General features: G+C 42.8%; 2 protein-coding genes and 1 long non-coding RNA gene across 4 annotated transcripts in view; 2 read left to right on the forward strand and 1 right to left on the reverse strand.

Annotated features, from left to right (window-relative positions):
- Positions 1-8,296: 8,296 nt before the first annotated feature.
- On the forward strand, positions 8,297-13,569 carry CTXN2 (cortexin 2). The gene is made up of 2 exons (XM_050309120.1): positions 8,297-8,503; positions 13,122-13,569. The coding sequence occupies exon 2, from the start codon at positions 13,179-13,181 to the stop codon at positions 13,422-13,424; it is 246 nt and encodes an 81-aa protein (XP_050165077.1). The 5' UTR covers positions 8,297-8,503; positions 13,122-13,178; the 3' UTR covers positions 13,425-13,569.
- The window catches only part of LOC126636691 (uncharacterized), a 45,386-nt gene continuing 36,671 nt past the window's right edge, over positions 9,844-18,558 (reverse strand). The window contains exons 11-17 of the long non-coding RNA XR_007628113.1: positions 16,452-16,522; positions 14,528-14,657; positions 14,027-14,188; positions 12,767-12,872; positions 12,215-12,348; positions 10,107-10,292; positions 9,844-9,996 (exon numbers count right to left, since the gene is read on the reverse strand). This is a non-coding gene — a long non-coding RNA (uncharacterized LOC126636691). The remainder of the gene's footprint in view (positions 9,997-10,106; positions 10,293-12,214; positions 12,349-12,766; positions 12,873-14,026; positions 14,189-14,527; positions 14,658-16,451; positions 16,523-18,558) is intronic.
- The window catches only part of SLC12A1 (solute carrier family 12 member 1), a 44,071-nt gene continuing 43,646 nt past the window's right edge, over positions 18,134-18,558 (forward strand). For both annotated transcript variants that reach the window (XM_050309118.1, XM_050309117.1), the window contains exon 1: positions 18,134-18,544. In XM_050309118.1, the coding sequence (XP_050165075.1) occupies positions 18,134-18,544 (411 nt within the window). The remainder of the gene's footprint in view (positions 18,545-18,558) is intronic.

Raw genomic sequence — 18,558 nt, forward strand, 5'->3', positions numbered from 1 at the left:
CGGGACGCGCGCGCCGGGGCTGTGCGCGTTGCCATGGAGACCCCGCCCGGCCGCCATGGCCGCCATGGCCGCAATGGCCCCCATGACAGAGCAGGCACCGCCGCCGTCACTGAATCACTGACACGATCACTGAGGTCATCGAGGCCGCACAGTAACACCGCACGGCCAACCACGCCGCGAAACCGTGTCCCCAAGTGCCACATCTGCATGGTTCTTAGACCCCTTCAGGGATGGTGACTCCTCCCTTCCCCTGGGCAGTGTGTTCCTGTGCTTCCCAACCTTTCCATAAAGAAATTTTTCCGAATATCCAATCTAAACCCTGGCAACTTGAGGCCACTTCCTAACATTCTACCACTTGTTTCTTGGAAGAAGAGACCTATACCCACCCGGCTCCAACCTCATTTCAGGGAGTTGTAGAGAGGGATAAGGTCTCCCCGAGCCTCCTTTTCTCCAGGATGAAGGCCCCCATCTCCCTCAGCTGCTCCTCACAAGACTTGTGCTCCAGACCCTTGACCAGCTTTGTTGCCCTTTTTTGGACACATTCCAGGACCTCAATGTCTTTCTTGTCATGATGGGCCCAAAACTGAACCCAGGATTCATAGTGTGGCATCTCCAGTGTGAGCAGAGGGGGATGATCACAGTCCTGCTGGCCACACCATTTCTGATACAAAACATCTTCTATGTTTTTTTTCCAAACATTTCAGTACCCCCAGCATTAAGAAGATCACCACATTCATCACGAAATGAAGGCTCCTGAATCCTGAAGCTCCCAGTGGACCTGAATGACCCCTTAATCTGTGTTGAGACAGCTCAGATGAAATACAGAATTACAGAATGATAGAATATGCTGAGTTGGAAGGGACACATCAGGATCATCGAGTCCAACTCCTGGCCCTGTGCAGGACACCCCAAAAGTCACACCATGTGCCTGAGAGTGTTGTCTAAACACTTCTTGAACTCAGACAGGCCTGGTGCTGGGACCACTTCCTGGGGAGCCTGTTCCAGTGCCCAAACACCCTCTGGGTGAAAAACCTTTTCCTGATACCCAACCTAAACCTTCCCTGACTCAGCTTCAGGCTGTTCCCTTGGGTCCTGTCACTGGTCACGAGAGTGAAGAGAGCTGTTCTTGCCCCTCCAGTTCCTTTCACGAGGATGTTGAAGACCTCAATGACCTCCCCTCAGTCTCTTCCAGGCTGAACAGACAAAGTGACCTCAGCTATTCCTCATACAGCTTCAACTCCAAATCCTTCACCACCCTCCTTGCCTTCCTTTGGATGCTCTCTAATAGCTTAATAGCTTAATGTCTTTTTCATATTGTGGTGCCAAAACTGCATACAATATTCAAGGTGAGGCCACACCAGTGCAGAGCAGAGGGGGACAGTCACCTCCCTTGACTGGCAGATTAAGCTGCAAGTTCAATTTTAGTTAGAGCATTGAAATATTCTCGATGGGCATTTGTTCTATTCTTATAAGAAACAGTGTATATATTTATGTATTTATATCTACTCTATAAAAACCAATTAAATATGAATAGCTGTAACTCTTCTATAAAATTTTAAAATCACATAGGTCTGTACCACACACACGGTACTAAACATTTTGCATTCTCTAGCATTCATCCTGTCAGACGTTCATTTACTTATGAGGCAGAATCTGCAGTATATTCCTCTCAACTTCCTTTGGCTTCTTCAATTCCAGTTTGTCTCTTGGGGAAAACAATAGGTTTTAAGTGATATTTTTAGAAGAAGTAAAAACATTAATCATTTGGACAATGTTTAATCATTTCCCTAATCACGAGCACAGAAGCATTTCCAAAGGGGTAACCAAATAGTATATAAACATCTATTATAAAAGGAAAGCCATTCAATCCTCTGCAATGAATTTAGATTAGTGGCTTCTGGTTGCTGACCTACTGACCTGGACTAATGTGGGTTTTGGAAGTAAACTCCTTATGAGCTGATGGTCCTTTCTTTTGCCTGTCCTCATGACTGTCACAGCAAGTGTTGGTACCATCTGAGATTTCTGAGAAAGTTTAAAGATACTAAGAAATACCCCAAGAATCTACATCCCAGATAAAGGTAGAAAGGCATGTCCAGGGGTCTGATAAGACATGTAATTCTGTTCACACATTAACCATAATTAGATAAGTATCTTGGTATTTGCAGTAATAATCATCACTGAAGGAGTTAACGTTTACTTGCTATTGCTGTCATTACATTTTACAGCTCTCACTTCTGCAGGATGAAGGGCAGTAATTCCCATGTTGAGGTTACTAAACCCTGGTACCAGATCTCTGTTCAACTGTGCTTTGCACAAAGCATCTCAAGTGTAGGAATCCTAAACTCCCTAACCCCGTATTACATCACGAAGCAGCTGACACAATTCCTGTGCCAATGGGCCCATGGATGTTAGTAACAGGAAGAATTATTGAGGTTCTTACACACAGTTTGCCTACTTGTTCCAAATAACTTACTGGCTATTTCAGCTGCTACCTCCTCAAGTCTGTGTACCTTTCGGGCCCATGAGTATGGCTGAGATGGAGTCATTTTTCCCCACAGCAGCCCTCATGTGTGTGCTCTGTATTGGCAGCTGGCAAGGTGTTCAGTAACAATTCAGTGTTTGCTGGGATACATCACAGCTGTATCTCCAACATTCCCCCCTCACCAGCAGGCTGAGGGCGGGCAAGATCTTGGGAGGGGACATAGCCAGGACAGCTGACCCAAACTAACCAAAGGGATATTCCATACTGTATGACATCTGCTCAGGAATAAAAGTCAAGAAAAAGGAGGGGGAATAGGGGACATTCATTATGACATTTGTCCTCTGGAGCACCTGCTGTGTGTACTGAAGCTCTGCTTCCCAGGAAGGGGCTGGACATCGCCTGCTGACAGGAAGTAGAGAATAAATCTTGTTTTCCTTTTCTTCCACATACAGCCTTTGCTTTATTCAGTTGCCTTTATCTTGAGCCACGAGGTGTTTTCCATCTTATTTTCTGCAAGCCCATCCTGCTGAGGAGAAAAGTGGTAGAGCAGCTTGGTGGGCACAGCCAAGGTCAACCCTCCACAGCCCAGCACGCAGAGAGTAAACTCAGGTGTCACACAATGTGTCTAGCAATAAATATTCAGAACTGTACAATCCATACACATCCAGAGATGAAGAGGTGTTTTGGATCAGAGCTGCACTGGGGCATAGTTTAGCTTAAAGCCTGGAGGAGTGATACCGGCTTTGCCCTGTCCCCCTTGCACTCCAACTCCAATTTACAGCATCCTGTTTAGGTCAGTTGCCTGTGTCAGAATTTTTATGGGAGTCTTGCCTCCTTTTCTACAAGCCTCACACATAATCACTTGACATTTCTGTCTTCAAAGAATAATAATAAAGTTGGGAAAACTATCCTACAAAGAGCTATTGGAGCCCTGACAAGGAGTGAACTAGGATTAAAAAGTGGGATTTCTTTGGTCTACAAAACTGCGTTGAAAACTGATTTTTTTCCTAGGAAGACTTCTGAGTATAAAATGATTGAAATAAACATAATAAAAAAATTATCTACTTAGCATAGTAAGTGAAAAAAAAAGGAAAACCATTGTCTTTCCATCCCTGTATTTGTGCTGAGAAAGTCTCCTCAGTTATTACACACTACTGATCCCTCCTGGGAATATTTTAAAATTATCATTTGATATATGGACTTTCAACATCTCTTCCGCCTTTGTTCATGTCCTTACAGGAGACAGATGAGGTTTCTGAGGGATGTTCCTGTTACAAGGGTATCCCTCATTTAGTACAACACTGCTACAAGTGTTCCTGGTCTGCCGTCCTAACAAATTCCTCTCGCCATCCCCTCATGTAAATAGTGTCTCTCAGTTGTAGGGAGGGTGTTTGGCATAATGGCTGTACATTCTTGGCAAGCAGAGTTGACAGCACTGATTCACACATGGAGTTGAGGATAATGGAGTATTATTAATGTTCTTGCATATATATGTAAATATAAGCACCTGTAAAGGAACAGCTCCTGGAAGTCTCTTGTACAAGTAGTAGTTACAGAGCTAAATAATTACATGTGTTCTAAGTACCACCATTCTTTTCAAAATAGTAACTCCAGTCTGTTACTAAATTCAAGTCTCAAGTCCTCAGTGACAAACAAGACATTGCTTTCAACTTGCTAATGAACAAATATGTATCATCCTTTTAGAAAGGACCATTTCAACTGGTCTTTGGTTTATCTCAATATTGGTTTTAATTTTGTTTCCAGTTAAGTCATGATCAAAAGCAGCTCATCAACACTTTCAATGGGTGGAACTTTTAAAAATATTCTATGTTCCTGAAAGTCAGTTTGTATGGAATTTCAGTAAATGGGACTTCTGAGCCTCACAGGTCTTAAATCCATATGACTTTTTTTTTTTTTTTTGTAAATTACTGTTTTCAGGCAGACATTGTTCTCACCTATGTGGTGCCTGTATGGTGAACACATCACACATGTTTTTGTTGCTGTGGCTCCTAAATGTGGCTTCTCTTAGCATTTTCTAGACCCTGTCCACTCTCCAGGAAGCCCTGAGTGCAGCTGGAGAAGTGTTGCTTTAACAACAGATTCGCTTTGTGAATCATTTGACTTTTGTAGCTTATTTAAAGATTCCTTTTTGCAGAGACACAAGTATTTCCAGACCAGTCTGCATTGCCTAAGGATGCACCCAACCTACACTGCTTTACTTTGTGCTAAAAAAATTAAAATTAACCCTACTCTGCAACTGGCACCCTCTTTTGCATACTTATAATGCTCCTGGAGTAAAACAAATACAATCTTCCCCAAATGCTCTCTTTGCAATTAAACATTATCTTCCTAATTAAACATTATCTTCCTAGTCTGAGAAGCAACGTGGGATCAGTCACACAGGAGACCTGCTCTACTTGATCTGCAGGGATCTAACTTCTTTGTCCCTCATGAAAGGCTTACATCTCCCTAAGTCTCATAAATTTTTTTCAGTATTATGCAACCCTTGCCCACAGCTTAAGAGTCTAAATCTTAATCACCTAGTTTTTACACCTAAAAGGTTGCATAACACCAGATTCTTGGTAGCACTTTTACTGGTCCTATATTAAAACAACTCACAACTCTCTCTTCCCCCCAGACATTATTCTAGCTACTGAAGGTACAAAAGAAGTAAACTAAGCAACCTGCTTGTGTCTTGGTCCTTCCTTCCACAACATGTGGTCCCCACTGTCAGGCTGAGTGCCCCTAACATACCCACCACGTCTGCCTTTCACTGTGAGGCAGTAAACACCACGTCCTGCAGGTCTAAAGAGAACCCATCCTTCCCTTTGCCCTCTCCCTCGTTGGCCAGGGGCTTGCCCCAATCCCGGGGTGAAGGAGCTGGAGACACACCTGGGGCCATTTGCCTTCCTCATGGCTGAACTCTCTTGTCCCACCCATACAAGGTGGCACTGTTGATTTTCACTGTATGCATTCCCTCTTCCACCTTTGCCCACACTAACACTGGTTGGACTTCAAAGTGGTGATTTTCAACCTTCTTCAGTTTCTGAATCGCTACATGTTTCCTATGTTTAATATTACAGAAAAAAACGTGGTAGAACAAATGTTAAATACCCTGAATTAAATTACTTCAAATAATTCCCACTTGCTACTGTGATCAATACATAAATTATTATATCATCCTCACACACTTCCGCTGTGCCCCTCTATTAGTGCTTTTATATCCCCTACATACTATTGCTTTCTGATTATGCGTATTCTCAAAAACTTGCTTAAATTTGCTTAGGAGGGGATTTTCAATTTGATCTGTTTCTTCTGTGCACTGTCTTCTTCACTGACTCTGCCCACTTCAGCCCATTTAAAATTTCTAGCAACTTAAGGGAGAGTTTGCTTGGGAAAGAACTCTCAAAGAGCTCTTTAAAGCTATACTGAAAAGCAAGTTACAATGGAGTTAGTTGTCCCTCAAAGCAGTTATATTTTCTTAACACCTACACCACTCAAGTGATCCTTAAACATCAAAAGTATTAACCAGCTAATAGATCCAAAGGTTCCTTATTGCTTCTCACTCACTGGCACCCACTTGCCCAACCTTAAATTAGGCCAGTTGAATTTGCAAGATCAAAGTAACAAATTACCAAATGATTATAAAATCTCTATGTCTGATCAAGGGCTCTCCTTTGAGGAAAAACAACATTCCCTAAACACGGATCAAATTAACAGCAAATATGATTGTAGTCAGATGGAAGTGATAGTTATTGTTCTGTTGAAGATAGAAAAGATGGAGCCTGATAAAGAAAGGGCAAGCAAAGAGTAGTAAACGCTCCCTTTGTCTGTGTACTTAGAATGGGTCACGTACACTGAACAGAAAAACAGTGCTACTTGTCTGCTGACAACTGGTAGCTGAAGAGGGAGACTCATTCCCTGGTGCTGGCCAGTTTCTTTGCCATTTTTGTTTCCCTGAGAAGTGGACTCTCCAATACATAAAATCAAAAGAAAAGCCTTTAAATTAGAACATGAGTATCAGATTCCTAGAAATAATCAACATGGCAACCTCTGCTATGTCATAGTACAAGAGGGGTAATTATTTCACTGTTAAAAAACCTCAACATTTAATCCTACAAGAACAACAAAACAAAAGGATAATATCACATCTACAAGGTGTAAGATTCCACAGGTAAACTTTTTCCAGGAAAAATGGCAGTGAAAGGCCCAGCATCAGTGCCCAAATTCCACTAGAAGAGACAAGACACCCCCACTCAGAATTTATGTGTTTCTACTGTCAATGTTGTCCCTCACTCCCAGTGAGAGCAGACATAGTCATCCTGCCTACTCCCAAGACCTACTTCCAGTAACGTTCTCCAAGTATAGCAATGCTCAACAATTATTGAAAAAGCCTGGATTTATGTCACTCTCCCTTAACAGTTGTGCTAAGTTGAGGGGGTACCATGAAATTCTCAGACTTTGTGTTTGCTAATCCCAAAATCCCAAACCACAGCTGTTTCCATCTAGTGAGACCTTCATGGGGCCCTCAAGTAGTTCAGGGACGGGGCTAAAAAAGAAAACTAGAGCTCCTTAGGAACCGTAGGGGCTCTTTATATAAATATTCTGAAAGCACAATCTTACACTATTTAAAACTATCTATTTATAAAGTCTTCCTGGATCTTCAAATATGAGAGGCACTTCAAAAATTAGCTTGACTTACAATTTCAGCAACAGACATTGTTTACCACATGACTGATGCTGCAACATTAGAAGATCAAACTAATAACCATTAGCAAGTACATAGTTACCCATCAGTTTAATCATTAGTTCTACTAGCAGGAGAAATCTATATTTTGACTCGACCCAATGCTTAGAAGTCCACTGCAGATACAGCAGAGGAGTCGGGCAGTAAAATGGCAGGCAATGCAAACCGCTTTTTTCCCAGATCATATCAGGAAGAAGGTTTAACCTATCCTAGAGTTATTGCATGTAGCAAGAAACGTGGAGTTTTAAAATTATTTTCTACAGAGCAATTCTGCTAGCAGGTCTGCAGTAGTCTCAAAAGTCTCATGATGCATATCAGAGTGATACAGTTCTGTTCCACTGACCCACGTGCATTCCTGTACAAAAAAGGAATCGCCATCCTTTAAAACAGATTTGCTATTTATTAATGCAATAAATACAGATCCAGCTTTGGGAAAATGAATCTTCTGTCGTAATCCACCTTAAACACCTTCTGCTGTGGCAAATGGAAGTCTCTCTAATATACAACCAGTATCGACTAAACGCAGCTAATGAAAGGATATAAAGCGAGGCTTAGGCTCTAATCGTTATTACTACTGGAGCTGTTGGGAGGACCCGAGTCCGCTCTGCGGGCGCAGCCTAAGAGGCTTTCAGCTCCCCACGCCTCGCTCAGTGTGTCAGCGCCTGCCCGCAGTTCCACGGCAGCGGAGCGGCCCCGCCGCACCCAGGGCGGCTCCACAGGTCCCGCTCCGCGCCGGGGCTGCGCTGCTCGCCCGGTACCGGCGCTCCCGGCCCGGGAGGTACCGCAGCCCGGCCCCCCATCGCTGCAGGGACACCCAGTCCCGGCCTGGGCGGCGGGAGTGGAGCAGAGGAGGGAGCGCTGCTCCCGCCCGCTCCGCAGCGGGCCCGGCCCGGCCCTTACCGATGCACCGCACGTAGTGTTTTGCAGGAAGTTTCCACGCTCCTCGGTCTAATCCGGGCAAAGGGGGGCCGGCGAGGAGCGCGGCTGAATTGCGATGGAAGGGGGCGGGCGGGGAGGTGGAGGAGGAGGCGGTAGCAGCAGTGGCCGTGTTTAATTTTTTAATTAGGGCGCTTTGAGCATCTCCCGGCGAGGTCGCATCGCCGGGCGGCGAGGGGAGCCCGGGCGAGCTGCCCTCCCCCCCGCCGCCCGGGGCCACCCTGTGCCCGGAGCCGTCGGGACTCCAACCTGGGCTTTCGACAGCCGGCGAGGCGGCCCCGGAGCCGCGGGAGCTCCACGCTCCGCCACGATGGGCAGCGCGGGCGCGGAGGACACGGGTGGGTACCGCGGTCGGCACCGCGGCGGGCCGGGCGAGCGGGTGGGGGGCGGGCTCTGACCTTGCGGCGCTGCCCGGGCCGGCGGGGCGGGGGGCACCGAGGCACCCGGGGCGGCGGGGGGAGCAGGGGCAGAGCCTAAATCTGCCCTCCTTGGATATCGCGGGGCCGGGAAAGCGAAGGCTGTGCGCACAGTCCTTCAGCAACAATTGCTTTGCAGGTAATCAGTCTCTCGCAGCCGCTGTCCCCAGGGAAGCAGGCAACACTTTTCCACGTTCACAAGTTAAGGATGATGCTAATGAGCATTTTATTTTCCTGCATCACTGTATTACCCAAATCTAGACTACATACAGGCATTCACAGCACAAGAGCTCCTGTCCGATGGAGACTCCAGGCTCACGTATTTACTAAGGATAAAATCTCATTTCTGCAATTCATTGCTTGTTGGAAGGATGGAAGTGTCACTGCTCGGCTGCTGCTTCTTTGCAGGGGAATGCTGTTTAAGTGGAAAAGTGTTGCTTGCACCCTGAGTTACCATGCTGCAAAAACACTGCCTGCTTGTGTGGGGCTTTGCTCTCCTGGCAGAGCAGTGAGCCTTGCCTTCATTTGCTGGGCATCCATGCCCTGGCCTTCCTTCCTTCACCTCCCTGTATATTTTTTTATAACCCTGAAGAGACAGTCTTCTGCCCTGCAATTTAGAGAATATGGAGTGTGTACATGAGCATGACAGGTTGGCTGTGTGGTCACAGCATTGCTTTTGCGGCATTTCTGGCCACGTGTTGTTAACTCAGGTAGCTCAGGCCCATTGGAGAATTCCATATTCATGCAAATTTCTATTTCATTAGGACTTCTCCACTCTTAGTCTTTTCATCCTACCACCTCCTATGTCCAATTTCTGTGATAGCATTTCTGGAATACAGTTCAGGTTCCCTGAAGAGATAGTTAAGTGCAAATGAGGTGCTTCCAAAACTCCCAGAGAATGACTGTTTAAATGTCCTTAACCACACCACCACCTTTTCAAGTTAGGTTTGTTCTTACTCAAACACAAGCTCAGGACTGAAGCTATTAGAAGTACTTTGAGAATGACCACATCCATGAACCAGCAGCTTGGCTGCAGACATCCAAGAGGTGAACAGATGGCCACTGATTTGGTCCATTTTGTTGCACACTACTGTTTATGAAGTGGGTTTTCAGGCAACTGAGGTTTAATCATGCCAAGAGGATGAATGCTCCCAGCTTGAGACCCACCTTTCCAGTACTGAGCCATTAGAAAAACAAGTCCTATAGGGGGTTCTGTGAAAAAAGGACTGAAACACAAAATACAAGGAAGATTATTCTGGCTACTTACTTTCTTAATCTTCTGAGATTCTCTGTAGACATATGAGTAAAGGCTAGATCTGAAAAAAGCGTCATCCTGTCACTCCAAACCACCAAAGAACTGGAGCCAGGGTCTTCAATCAACACCAAACATTGGCAGAGTTGGGCTGGTGATGCTCCTAGGATAAGAATTTCAACATCTTTCTTCCAGCTGCCTCACAATACTTAGTACCCATGGTGTTCCCCTTCTCCACCCCCCACAGGTACAGCCAGCACCCCCAGCTCATACCTCTGTTCTTTCTAGCTCAGTGCTCTATATGCTGTTTTCCTCAATCCTATTTTCTTTAGGACTCTGATTGTTTATTCTGGCCTTAGAAAGGCTTCCAACGGCCTTTTATTTCACAGCAGGATGTTAAGAAGCCTTTCTCTTTTTCAGTGTTTTTATACAGGCGACTCCAAGGAGCAGACTCTTGACCTGTGGAAAAAAAAAAGTCGAGCTCAGTCTGGGGCCAGACCCCCAGAATGGCTCTGCAGATTCTAACTGATACAATGCCTGTCCCCATCACGCTTTCCTAAAGGCTATCTTTGAGGATTTTTGGATCCAGGCCATGTTGGTTAGCATTCAGTCTTCTGACTCAGGACTTGACACATACTCTGCAGCAAATGACAGGGTATCTGACTGACTGGGAGAGGACATTAACCTGTGTGCAGCACTACAGTGTGGAAACAATAAAAAGGCACTCAAGGTCAGACGTGCTACCACAGTTTTGGGGATACATAATTAGAGCAAAATTTCCTATGAACATGAAAGCTTCAATTACAATTTCTGAAATTCAGGACAAGGAAGAGAAGAACACCAAGCTGCACATTAGAGTTTCCCAGCATCAATCCCTCCCCCCATCCTCCTAGCAAAATGCATGGTGTTTTCTCATGCAGCTGTTTCAGCCAAACTTTTGTTGGATAAAACTAAGATATATTTTTCCATGTTTCAGCACCAGTCCAGGTTTGCACAGACATCTGTCCCATAGTGTCTCCTGATAAACACATAATGCACAAACAAATCCCATTAATTCCAGCGTGTAACCTGCAAAATTATTAAGACTGAAAGTCACATTCTTGGAAAATGGCTCTCTGTGGTGAGGAAATGTCATGCCAAACACAAACATATTTGCCTGGACTCAACTCAAATGCAGGGTTCTCCACAGCCAGCCCATCCCTAAGATTTTTCTCTATGTCTTTCAAGGTAGCAACTGAGGTTTTTGGGTCTGGCTTTTCTAGGTAGTGACTACGTATAATTTTCCAGTATAAGCCTTGAATTTAATTTTTATAACCCAGTGCCCTATGACTTTAGGAAAGTAATTTTTTTCCTTGACTGGCTCTTGTTCAAATCAACTGATTTGTGACATAAATTTGTGATATTGAACTTTCTGTGATTTTTTTTCTCTGCGTAAGGTCAAACCTAATAGAGAAATTGAAAGTATGCCCAATGAAAATCCATACAGCAGGTGGGCTTTACCTATGATACATTTTCAGAAAATAAATATTGCTTGTTGTTGACATTATTTCTAATTCCAATAGGCTGTATCTTGATCTTTTCTCCAGCTTATCAGGAATTAAAATAGCGTGACCCAAAGAGCAGAATATAATTCAAAACAAGGAAGGATCTCATACACAGCTCTACAGAATAAACAGAACACTGGTTATGTTCTGGCACACAGAGCATTGAAGTTTATTGCAAAAAGGAATAGACTTGTGTCTTGCCCTTTTAACCTTTGTTTTAAAATTTTTATTCATTAAAGGATAATTAGTCAAAAATCCCACAAATTCAGAAGTAAGAAAGGAGACACCAAACAAGATAAAAGTTCTGTCCATTTCTGTCTGCTCAGGAACACCAAATCTTATTTTTACTTTTTCTGTTGTTCTTAACTGTAGGGTACTGTGGCTACTTTCAGCCATGACTGCAGTACAGAGTACAGACACTAGAGCTCCCTTTAACCTGGCTTAGCAGTGCAGGCACCTGAAGCGGTGTAGCCATGGCAGCACAGAGCTCCAAGTGGCCTAATTACTCTGCCAAGAAATAAATGGATACTGGTAATTCCCTGGGGAAAAAGACGGTGGAACCATTAACAAAAAGAGTTTTTCCCTGAGGCACGTTCGTTAAATAGGTGTTAGCAAGAGGCAGGAAACCTCAAGCTCTACCCTTAGAATAAAAGTGCCTTTGTCCTTTGGCGCTTTTGATGTCCAGGTCCTTCCAAATCTCCTGCTGTCTACAGGTACAAAAGAAAGATGTGATTCTAATATCTGACGGAAAACCTAAAATAAAGCAAAACCATCCCCACCCCCAATTAAAATCTATACAAAAGATCTCCTTAAACAGACAAAAATAAAAAGTTTCACCTAGCTGGAAACACGCAGAGCTCTCCTGGTGGCAGTGGCAGGGGGGAGTTGCCTGAGTCTCCTGCCCTCCATAGGACACACATCAGGGTCAGCCCCCTGAGCACCATCAGGAAAGAGTTCAGACCTGCTGTTTCCTGTAAAAATGGCATATAAAAAAGGATATGTGTGTGTTTAAAGGGAAGACCAAGAAGAAGAAACAAATGAGAGGAAGATTTAGGGGAAAGGAATTTAATTCTGTTATCTCTTCTCCCACCAATCTTTCCTCATACACTAGAGTGGACATGTATAGAGAAAGGTAAAGGGGTAATTTTACCAATATGCTCACTTTCTTACAAGCTCAAATACACAGGGTTTTTTTTCTGAAACTGGGGCTCAAGACTTCACTAAAATTGTACACACAGTGGTTTATTTTACAAGTTGGATCTATTTATTTAGACTCACGATCTAAATCAGATGGCAAAATCCACATTATTTGGCTGAAACTGCCTTTGAGGTCAGTGCAAGTTTAACTAGTTTTAGGACAGAGATTTAAAGCCATTTCAGAAAACTTACCTGGTTTCTCCAGGTGGAGACCTTGGTGAGTATTGCCAAATCAGAATCTGTAGACTTGTGCCCAGTCTGACAAAATGCTATTTGCAACAGCCATGTGCTGAAATTTCTGTTTTGAGGAGACAGAAAGCCAGAAAACTGTGAGTTTGCTGTCTCATAACAGAGCACAGTAATGTGTGGATGGTGTGTAGAGGCTAAAAGTTGTGATTTTTTCATATTAATTTATATGTGAAAAAACAACAGGACACTGCACTGCTAAAATCCAAGCTGGTTTTCATTTTGAAATGTTCATATACTACAGCTCGGATACATGCATCCCATTTAGCCCTAACCACACTGATTGGACTTTTCTATGCAGGCAAAGAAGCAATAGAGGTGAAAACCCCACAGAGTCACCAGGATGTGATGCCCAACGATGAGCAGTAATTACTGCAGCAACACTTCAGCCAGCATGAGCGTCAACGAAATGTCTGCCTTCCCTCTGACTCTAGAGCAAAAAACTGGCTTTGCCTTTGTGGGGATTTTGTGTGTTTTCTTGGGACTTCTAATTATCCGATGCTTCAAAATCTTGCTAGACCCCTACAGCAGTATGCCTTCTTCTACATGGGAAGATGAAGTTGAGGGGTTGGATAAAGGAACATTTGAATATGCTCTTGCATGAAAACTCACAGAATATCCTGCCTTAAATTTGATGTTGATTTCATTTTGGAAACCAACTGGTGTTACGTTTGTTATACATACCCGCATTTTGGAGATATGTTGGTGGCATCCATTTTGTTAAATAAATATTTGTTGCAAACTCAAAAGGCACTTCCTGTTGGTTTTATTTGATGAACAGTGGAATGGTAGGTAAGAAACGGTTAACAGAAAACAAATACTGCAATAATTCAATAGAAAGGGATGGTGGCCAATATTTTAAGAGTCAGATGATATCTGCTTCTTCAGAGGAAGATCTCATTTCTACTGTGTCTCATGATAGGCTGGAGAAAAAGATGAATAACACAAAAGGCAGGCTCACGAATGGTGAATGTTTAAATGGTAACACCCTCCCCTCCTCATCTGACACAATTTTCTGAAACTTATAGTCTGTCCTTTTACACTGAGAATACAAAAGTGGAGGACAACAAATGTTGAAGGGTGCCTGCAAGAGGTGTGTGTCCATGTTGCTGAGGTGAGAGGAACATGGGCTAGTCCACATATCTACCAATATTAAGAAACTAATGGGAAGGCAAAGATCACATCAGTTGCTAACTCATCTCTCACCTTCCAAGAAGAGCAGGTGCTCTACTACTGACTGGTTATGAGGAAAGGTCATTGCTTCTCTGTGAAAACTTGATGTGGTCCTCTGCAAACACTGTGTAACTCACATCAGTATTTTTTTGATAGATCTCCCAATCTACAGTAACAGAAACTCAAGCAGAATTTCTGGAAGGGAAACAAACATCATTAAGGAAGTTTTTGATACTACAAACATTCAGCTATACAAAACATATTACCTACTCCGAACTCCAATCCAAATCAACATCACCACGGTCCCAGTTCACCAGCATCTCCTACATTGCTACAAATGTTAAGTGGAAGAGAAAAACTGAATGTTAAGTAACCAATCTAACTCTAGCTGAATTGGTCAATTGCCAGTTTTTTACTACTTGGTAACAAAAGTTGATTCAGTTTAAACTGGAACTTAAACTGTCTGGTTAACAGCTCCCAGCAATAATTACACCAGCTTGGCAAGGCCAGAGCAGAGACAATCATGCTGCTTACCCATTTGTACCCAGCCCCCAGGAGGGACAGGGGTCCAGAGCTGACTGCAGAGCTCTGTACTCTCCAGCCCCTCTCCACAGCTGCAACTTTGTAGAGTGGACTGTCACTGAAGAACTGGCCATGGGAGATCCTATCAAAGCAGAAGTGAAACAGTGAAAGCAGAGACTCAAATCTGGATATTCAAGGTCACCCTCATACACACAGCTGTTTAGCAAGTGTGACAGTACTTGACAGAAATTCAATTCAGTTTTTAAGAAGGCTGGCATTAGAATTTTAAGCACTGTCACTTTTGCTAAACAGCTTTGTTTGCAACGAGGAGCTAAGACAAGGAGATCAGTTACAGCAGCTGCTTTCTTTTTTCATGTATTCTGAAAAATACATGTTGTTTCTTTTGCCTTATATACTAGGCAGAGGCAGACAGTGGAACAGCAGACCTCAAGTGCCATTTGGAACATGAAATACTTGAGTGTACAGGGAAGGACATGAATCTTCTGTCTGAAGCATGGAAGAGAGGAAAAGCCAACATCAATCTACACCGGTCCAGCTGAATTATAAAACATAAACAGTTTTGTGAATATAAGGGCTTCTCAACTGCTTCAGATTGTACATAAGAAAAAATGCCAGATCCTCAGAGAGTCAGTGTATTGCATTTATCCTAGTTAACTTAACCATAAAATCCAAGGTAGATATCAGTACAATGATTCATGTGATCTGTTATTGCTGGATAGGATTATCTACTGCAGAGACCTGACACTGCCATTCTTTTTATGTACATCTAATCAGCACAGCTGAGCTCTGTGCTGTCAGGTTGGAGTGCTGAAGGTGCTTAAGTTATCTGGGTTAAATATAGTTCAATAATCTTTAAACTACATAACAAACACAGCAAACATATCCAAAGAACCCCAATATCATCTTATCAATTTTGTTCTTGACCCAATCTATTGCTGGAAGCAATTATCAAGTTCCCTTATGATTACAAAGCTTCATCATTTCCTGCCTGCCCTTCTCTGCATCCCAAACAGACAAGGAAGTCAGCCTTCCTGGAAAGAATACAGAGAACATAATTTTTCAAAGGTTTTCCTTAAATATACATAATAAAACTTAAAAAGGGGTCAGGGGTAAATGGTTCAAAACTGCATGTAGGGCAAGAGGACCCCTCAACGACTGGTCCCACTGACTTCACTGAATGTCTTCTGCATAAAATGCACCGAGCAGATCCTGTGCTGAACTCGTTATCTGCGTGACTATATATGCAGAAGTGAAAAACAAGAGAGAACATGATCTGTGCACAGAATCTGGCATAGCTGGGAGGGAAATGGAGATAACAAAAGTATTTTCAGGCCCCCTTAGAAATTTTGCAATGCCATAAAGTCAGTAATTGTAATGGATAGGTACATTTGCTGGTTAATAGGTAACAAGCTAGAATGTCTCTCTAAATCACCATCTAGAAATGTTTTGAAAGAGAGGGATTGGATGGTCTATTCAGTGTATTAAGCAGGAGAAAAATCTGGCCAATAAGGCACAGTCTGTAATGCCTCAAAGAGAGGGACACACTATATGCATGAATAAAAGAGGCAGATTGTCCTTCCCTAAAACCACAGGATTGAATGGTAAGTTAAATTACCCTGAATAAGGTAAACTTGATTATTTATGTGTAATACTAGAATGCTAAACACAAAATTAATGGCAAATAACAGTTGAGAGACCTCTGGAAATACACTGTGAAAACCAAAGTGTTATTTTCAAGAACGGCAGAAAGGTAAGAAACTTTACTTTTCCTAGCAAAACAGTAATATTATGGAAATAAGACAGTGAAATGACAGAATCATTTTACTTGGTAGCACAAGTCATCAAAGCAAATTGTCATCAAAGAACTGGGATTTCATTCAGTCAGGGAGATGAAAACAAACATAGTTTCACTGACCTTAAAGACAGAAGATTTGTTTTTGCTCCTTCATGCCTGAAGATGAAACACTTCCTTGCAACTTTAAAAGGCTGAAGGGAGCAGAATAATATCTGTGATAAGAAATGTATAATAATAATAACACTATTGATAATCTAGAGACAGTAGAAGTAAAATAAACTAAATAAATGTAACATTGCTGTGAGGCTTACAAAACATTAAGCAGCAAAACCAACATAAATATGAGGGGGTTAAAAAGTGGTATCATAGCAGGGAGGTGGCAGCAGAATATTATCCATAGCTGATGGAAGAAGTGAGAAAATATGCTTTAGGTGTACCTCATACTGAAGATGGAGGACTTTTGATTATCAGCTCTTCAAACTATAATTTTGATATGTGATTTTAGAGAAGATTTACATTGCTGAGCTATAAATATTGATGAAATATTTATCTTTTCGTGCCAAGCGGCCAAATGCATTTCATGAAATCATTGAGAAATTTAAATTGAAAAAAATCTCAGGAGGTCATCTAGTCCAACCTCTTGTGAAAGCATGAAACTTTGAAAAAATGCCTGTAATGGGCTTATTTACCTGGATTTTCAGTTCATATATTGCTTTATAAGATGTCTTTTGTTTCTAAAACTTTCTGCTTTTACAATCACTTGCAGAGTTTCAACATCTAAGCATGCTCTGGTTTAGTGCCTTTGAACAGGCCCAGGCTCCTGCTGAATTATACAGATCTATCTACACAACCACACTTTCTAATCTCCTTAGAAATATGTTTCAAGACTTGTAGATCATTTAAGGGCCATCTAGCCCACACTGTAAATTGCTGAAAAGGTACTTAACTCACTAAAGGCCTTAAATATACACACCACTTCTTCTCTTGGTGTTTTTGTTTGCTTGTTTGTTTTCTTTGATGAGGGCCTGTGTGGGAAGGTGGAGGTGAGAAGATTATACAGCTCCATGTCCACTTTTCTGTGGGCTGCGACTCAGGGGGACCCAGACAGGATAGGGCAACAGGACAACAGGAATCTCATGACATTCAACAAGGACAAATGCAAATCCTGTACCTCAGACAGACTTAATGCCTGCACCGTACAGGGAGCAACTCTCCTGGCAGGGACTTGGTGAGCAACAGGTTACAGAGGAGTCAGCCTCCTGCTTTCCATGTTTTCATTGCATTATCATGTTCCAACTGCATGATCCATGTACATGAATGCTCACTGTGGCACCCTGCTCCTGTCTGGGTTTTCATAAAACAGATTGAAACTAGAGGAGTTCTTGGCCCATTTAGGGCTCAGGCCTGTACCAAACCACTGCTGGTTTGGTTAAGGGGTTAAGAGTGCCCATCACAGATGGAAACATCTCCACAAACTCAGTCTTTGACTCAATCAATTTTTTAGTCAATAAGTCACAGGATGACAGTCTCATGGGTACTTGGTTAGGCCAGGGAGAGCTTACGGTGGAAAACCATGCAAGATAACAAAAATGTTTTATTTATATCTTTTATAGCAGAAACCCAGCAGACAACATTAGGAAGACTGCTTAGACATTCAAGAGAAAATTCTCAGAACTTCATTACTTGAGGAGCAAAGATTTTGTATGAAACAGCAGTAAACCCTCTGCTGTAGCTGCTACTAACTGGCTGCAGCCACAGAAGAGTAAAGGGCTCAGTGAGCTGAGTCTGCAGCATCCCTGAAGATGTCCATGAACAATGCACCAAATGTATTCTCGGATCCAAATGCAAATCGGTTTCAAGTTAACATAATTAACGAAGGCCATGACAACAATGAAACAGCCCAAGAGGATGTGGGCTCTGACCCACCACATTATGAAGAAACATCTTTTACTGATGAAACACAGAACAGACTGAGAATCAGTTACAGACCAGGAAAAAAAGAATTATATGACAATTTCCTTCAAAATGCGGAGAAAACAGAAGCTAGTTTACATCCCTATGATACTCACACTAAAATGTATTATCTACAAACTTTTGGCCATAACACAATGGACCCAGTTCCCAAAATTGATTATTATAGAAACACTGGCAGCGTCAGTGGGAATAAGGTCAACAGACCAAGCTTATTAGAAATTCATGAACAACTGGCAAAGGTAAGTGAAAAGGA

This window comes from Myiozetetes cayanensis, unplaced genomic scaffold (genome assembly GCF_022539395.1).
Source record: "Myiozetetes cayanensis isolate MyiCay16 unplaced genomic scaffold, myiCay2020 scf14, whole genome shotgun sequence".
NCBI lineage: Eukaryota > Metazoa > Chordata > Aves > Passeriformes > Tyrannidae > Myiozetetes > Myiozetetes cayanensis.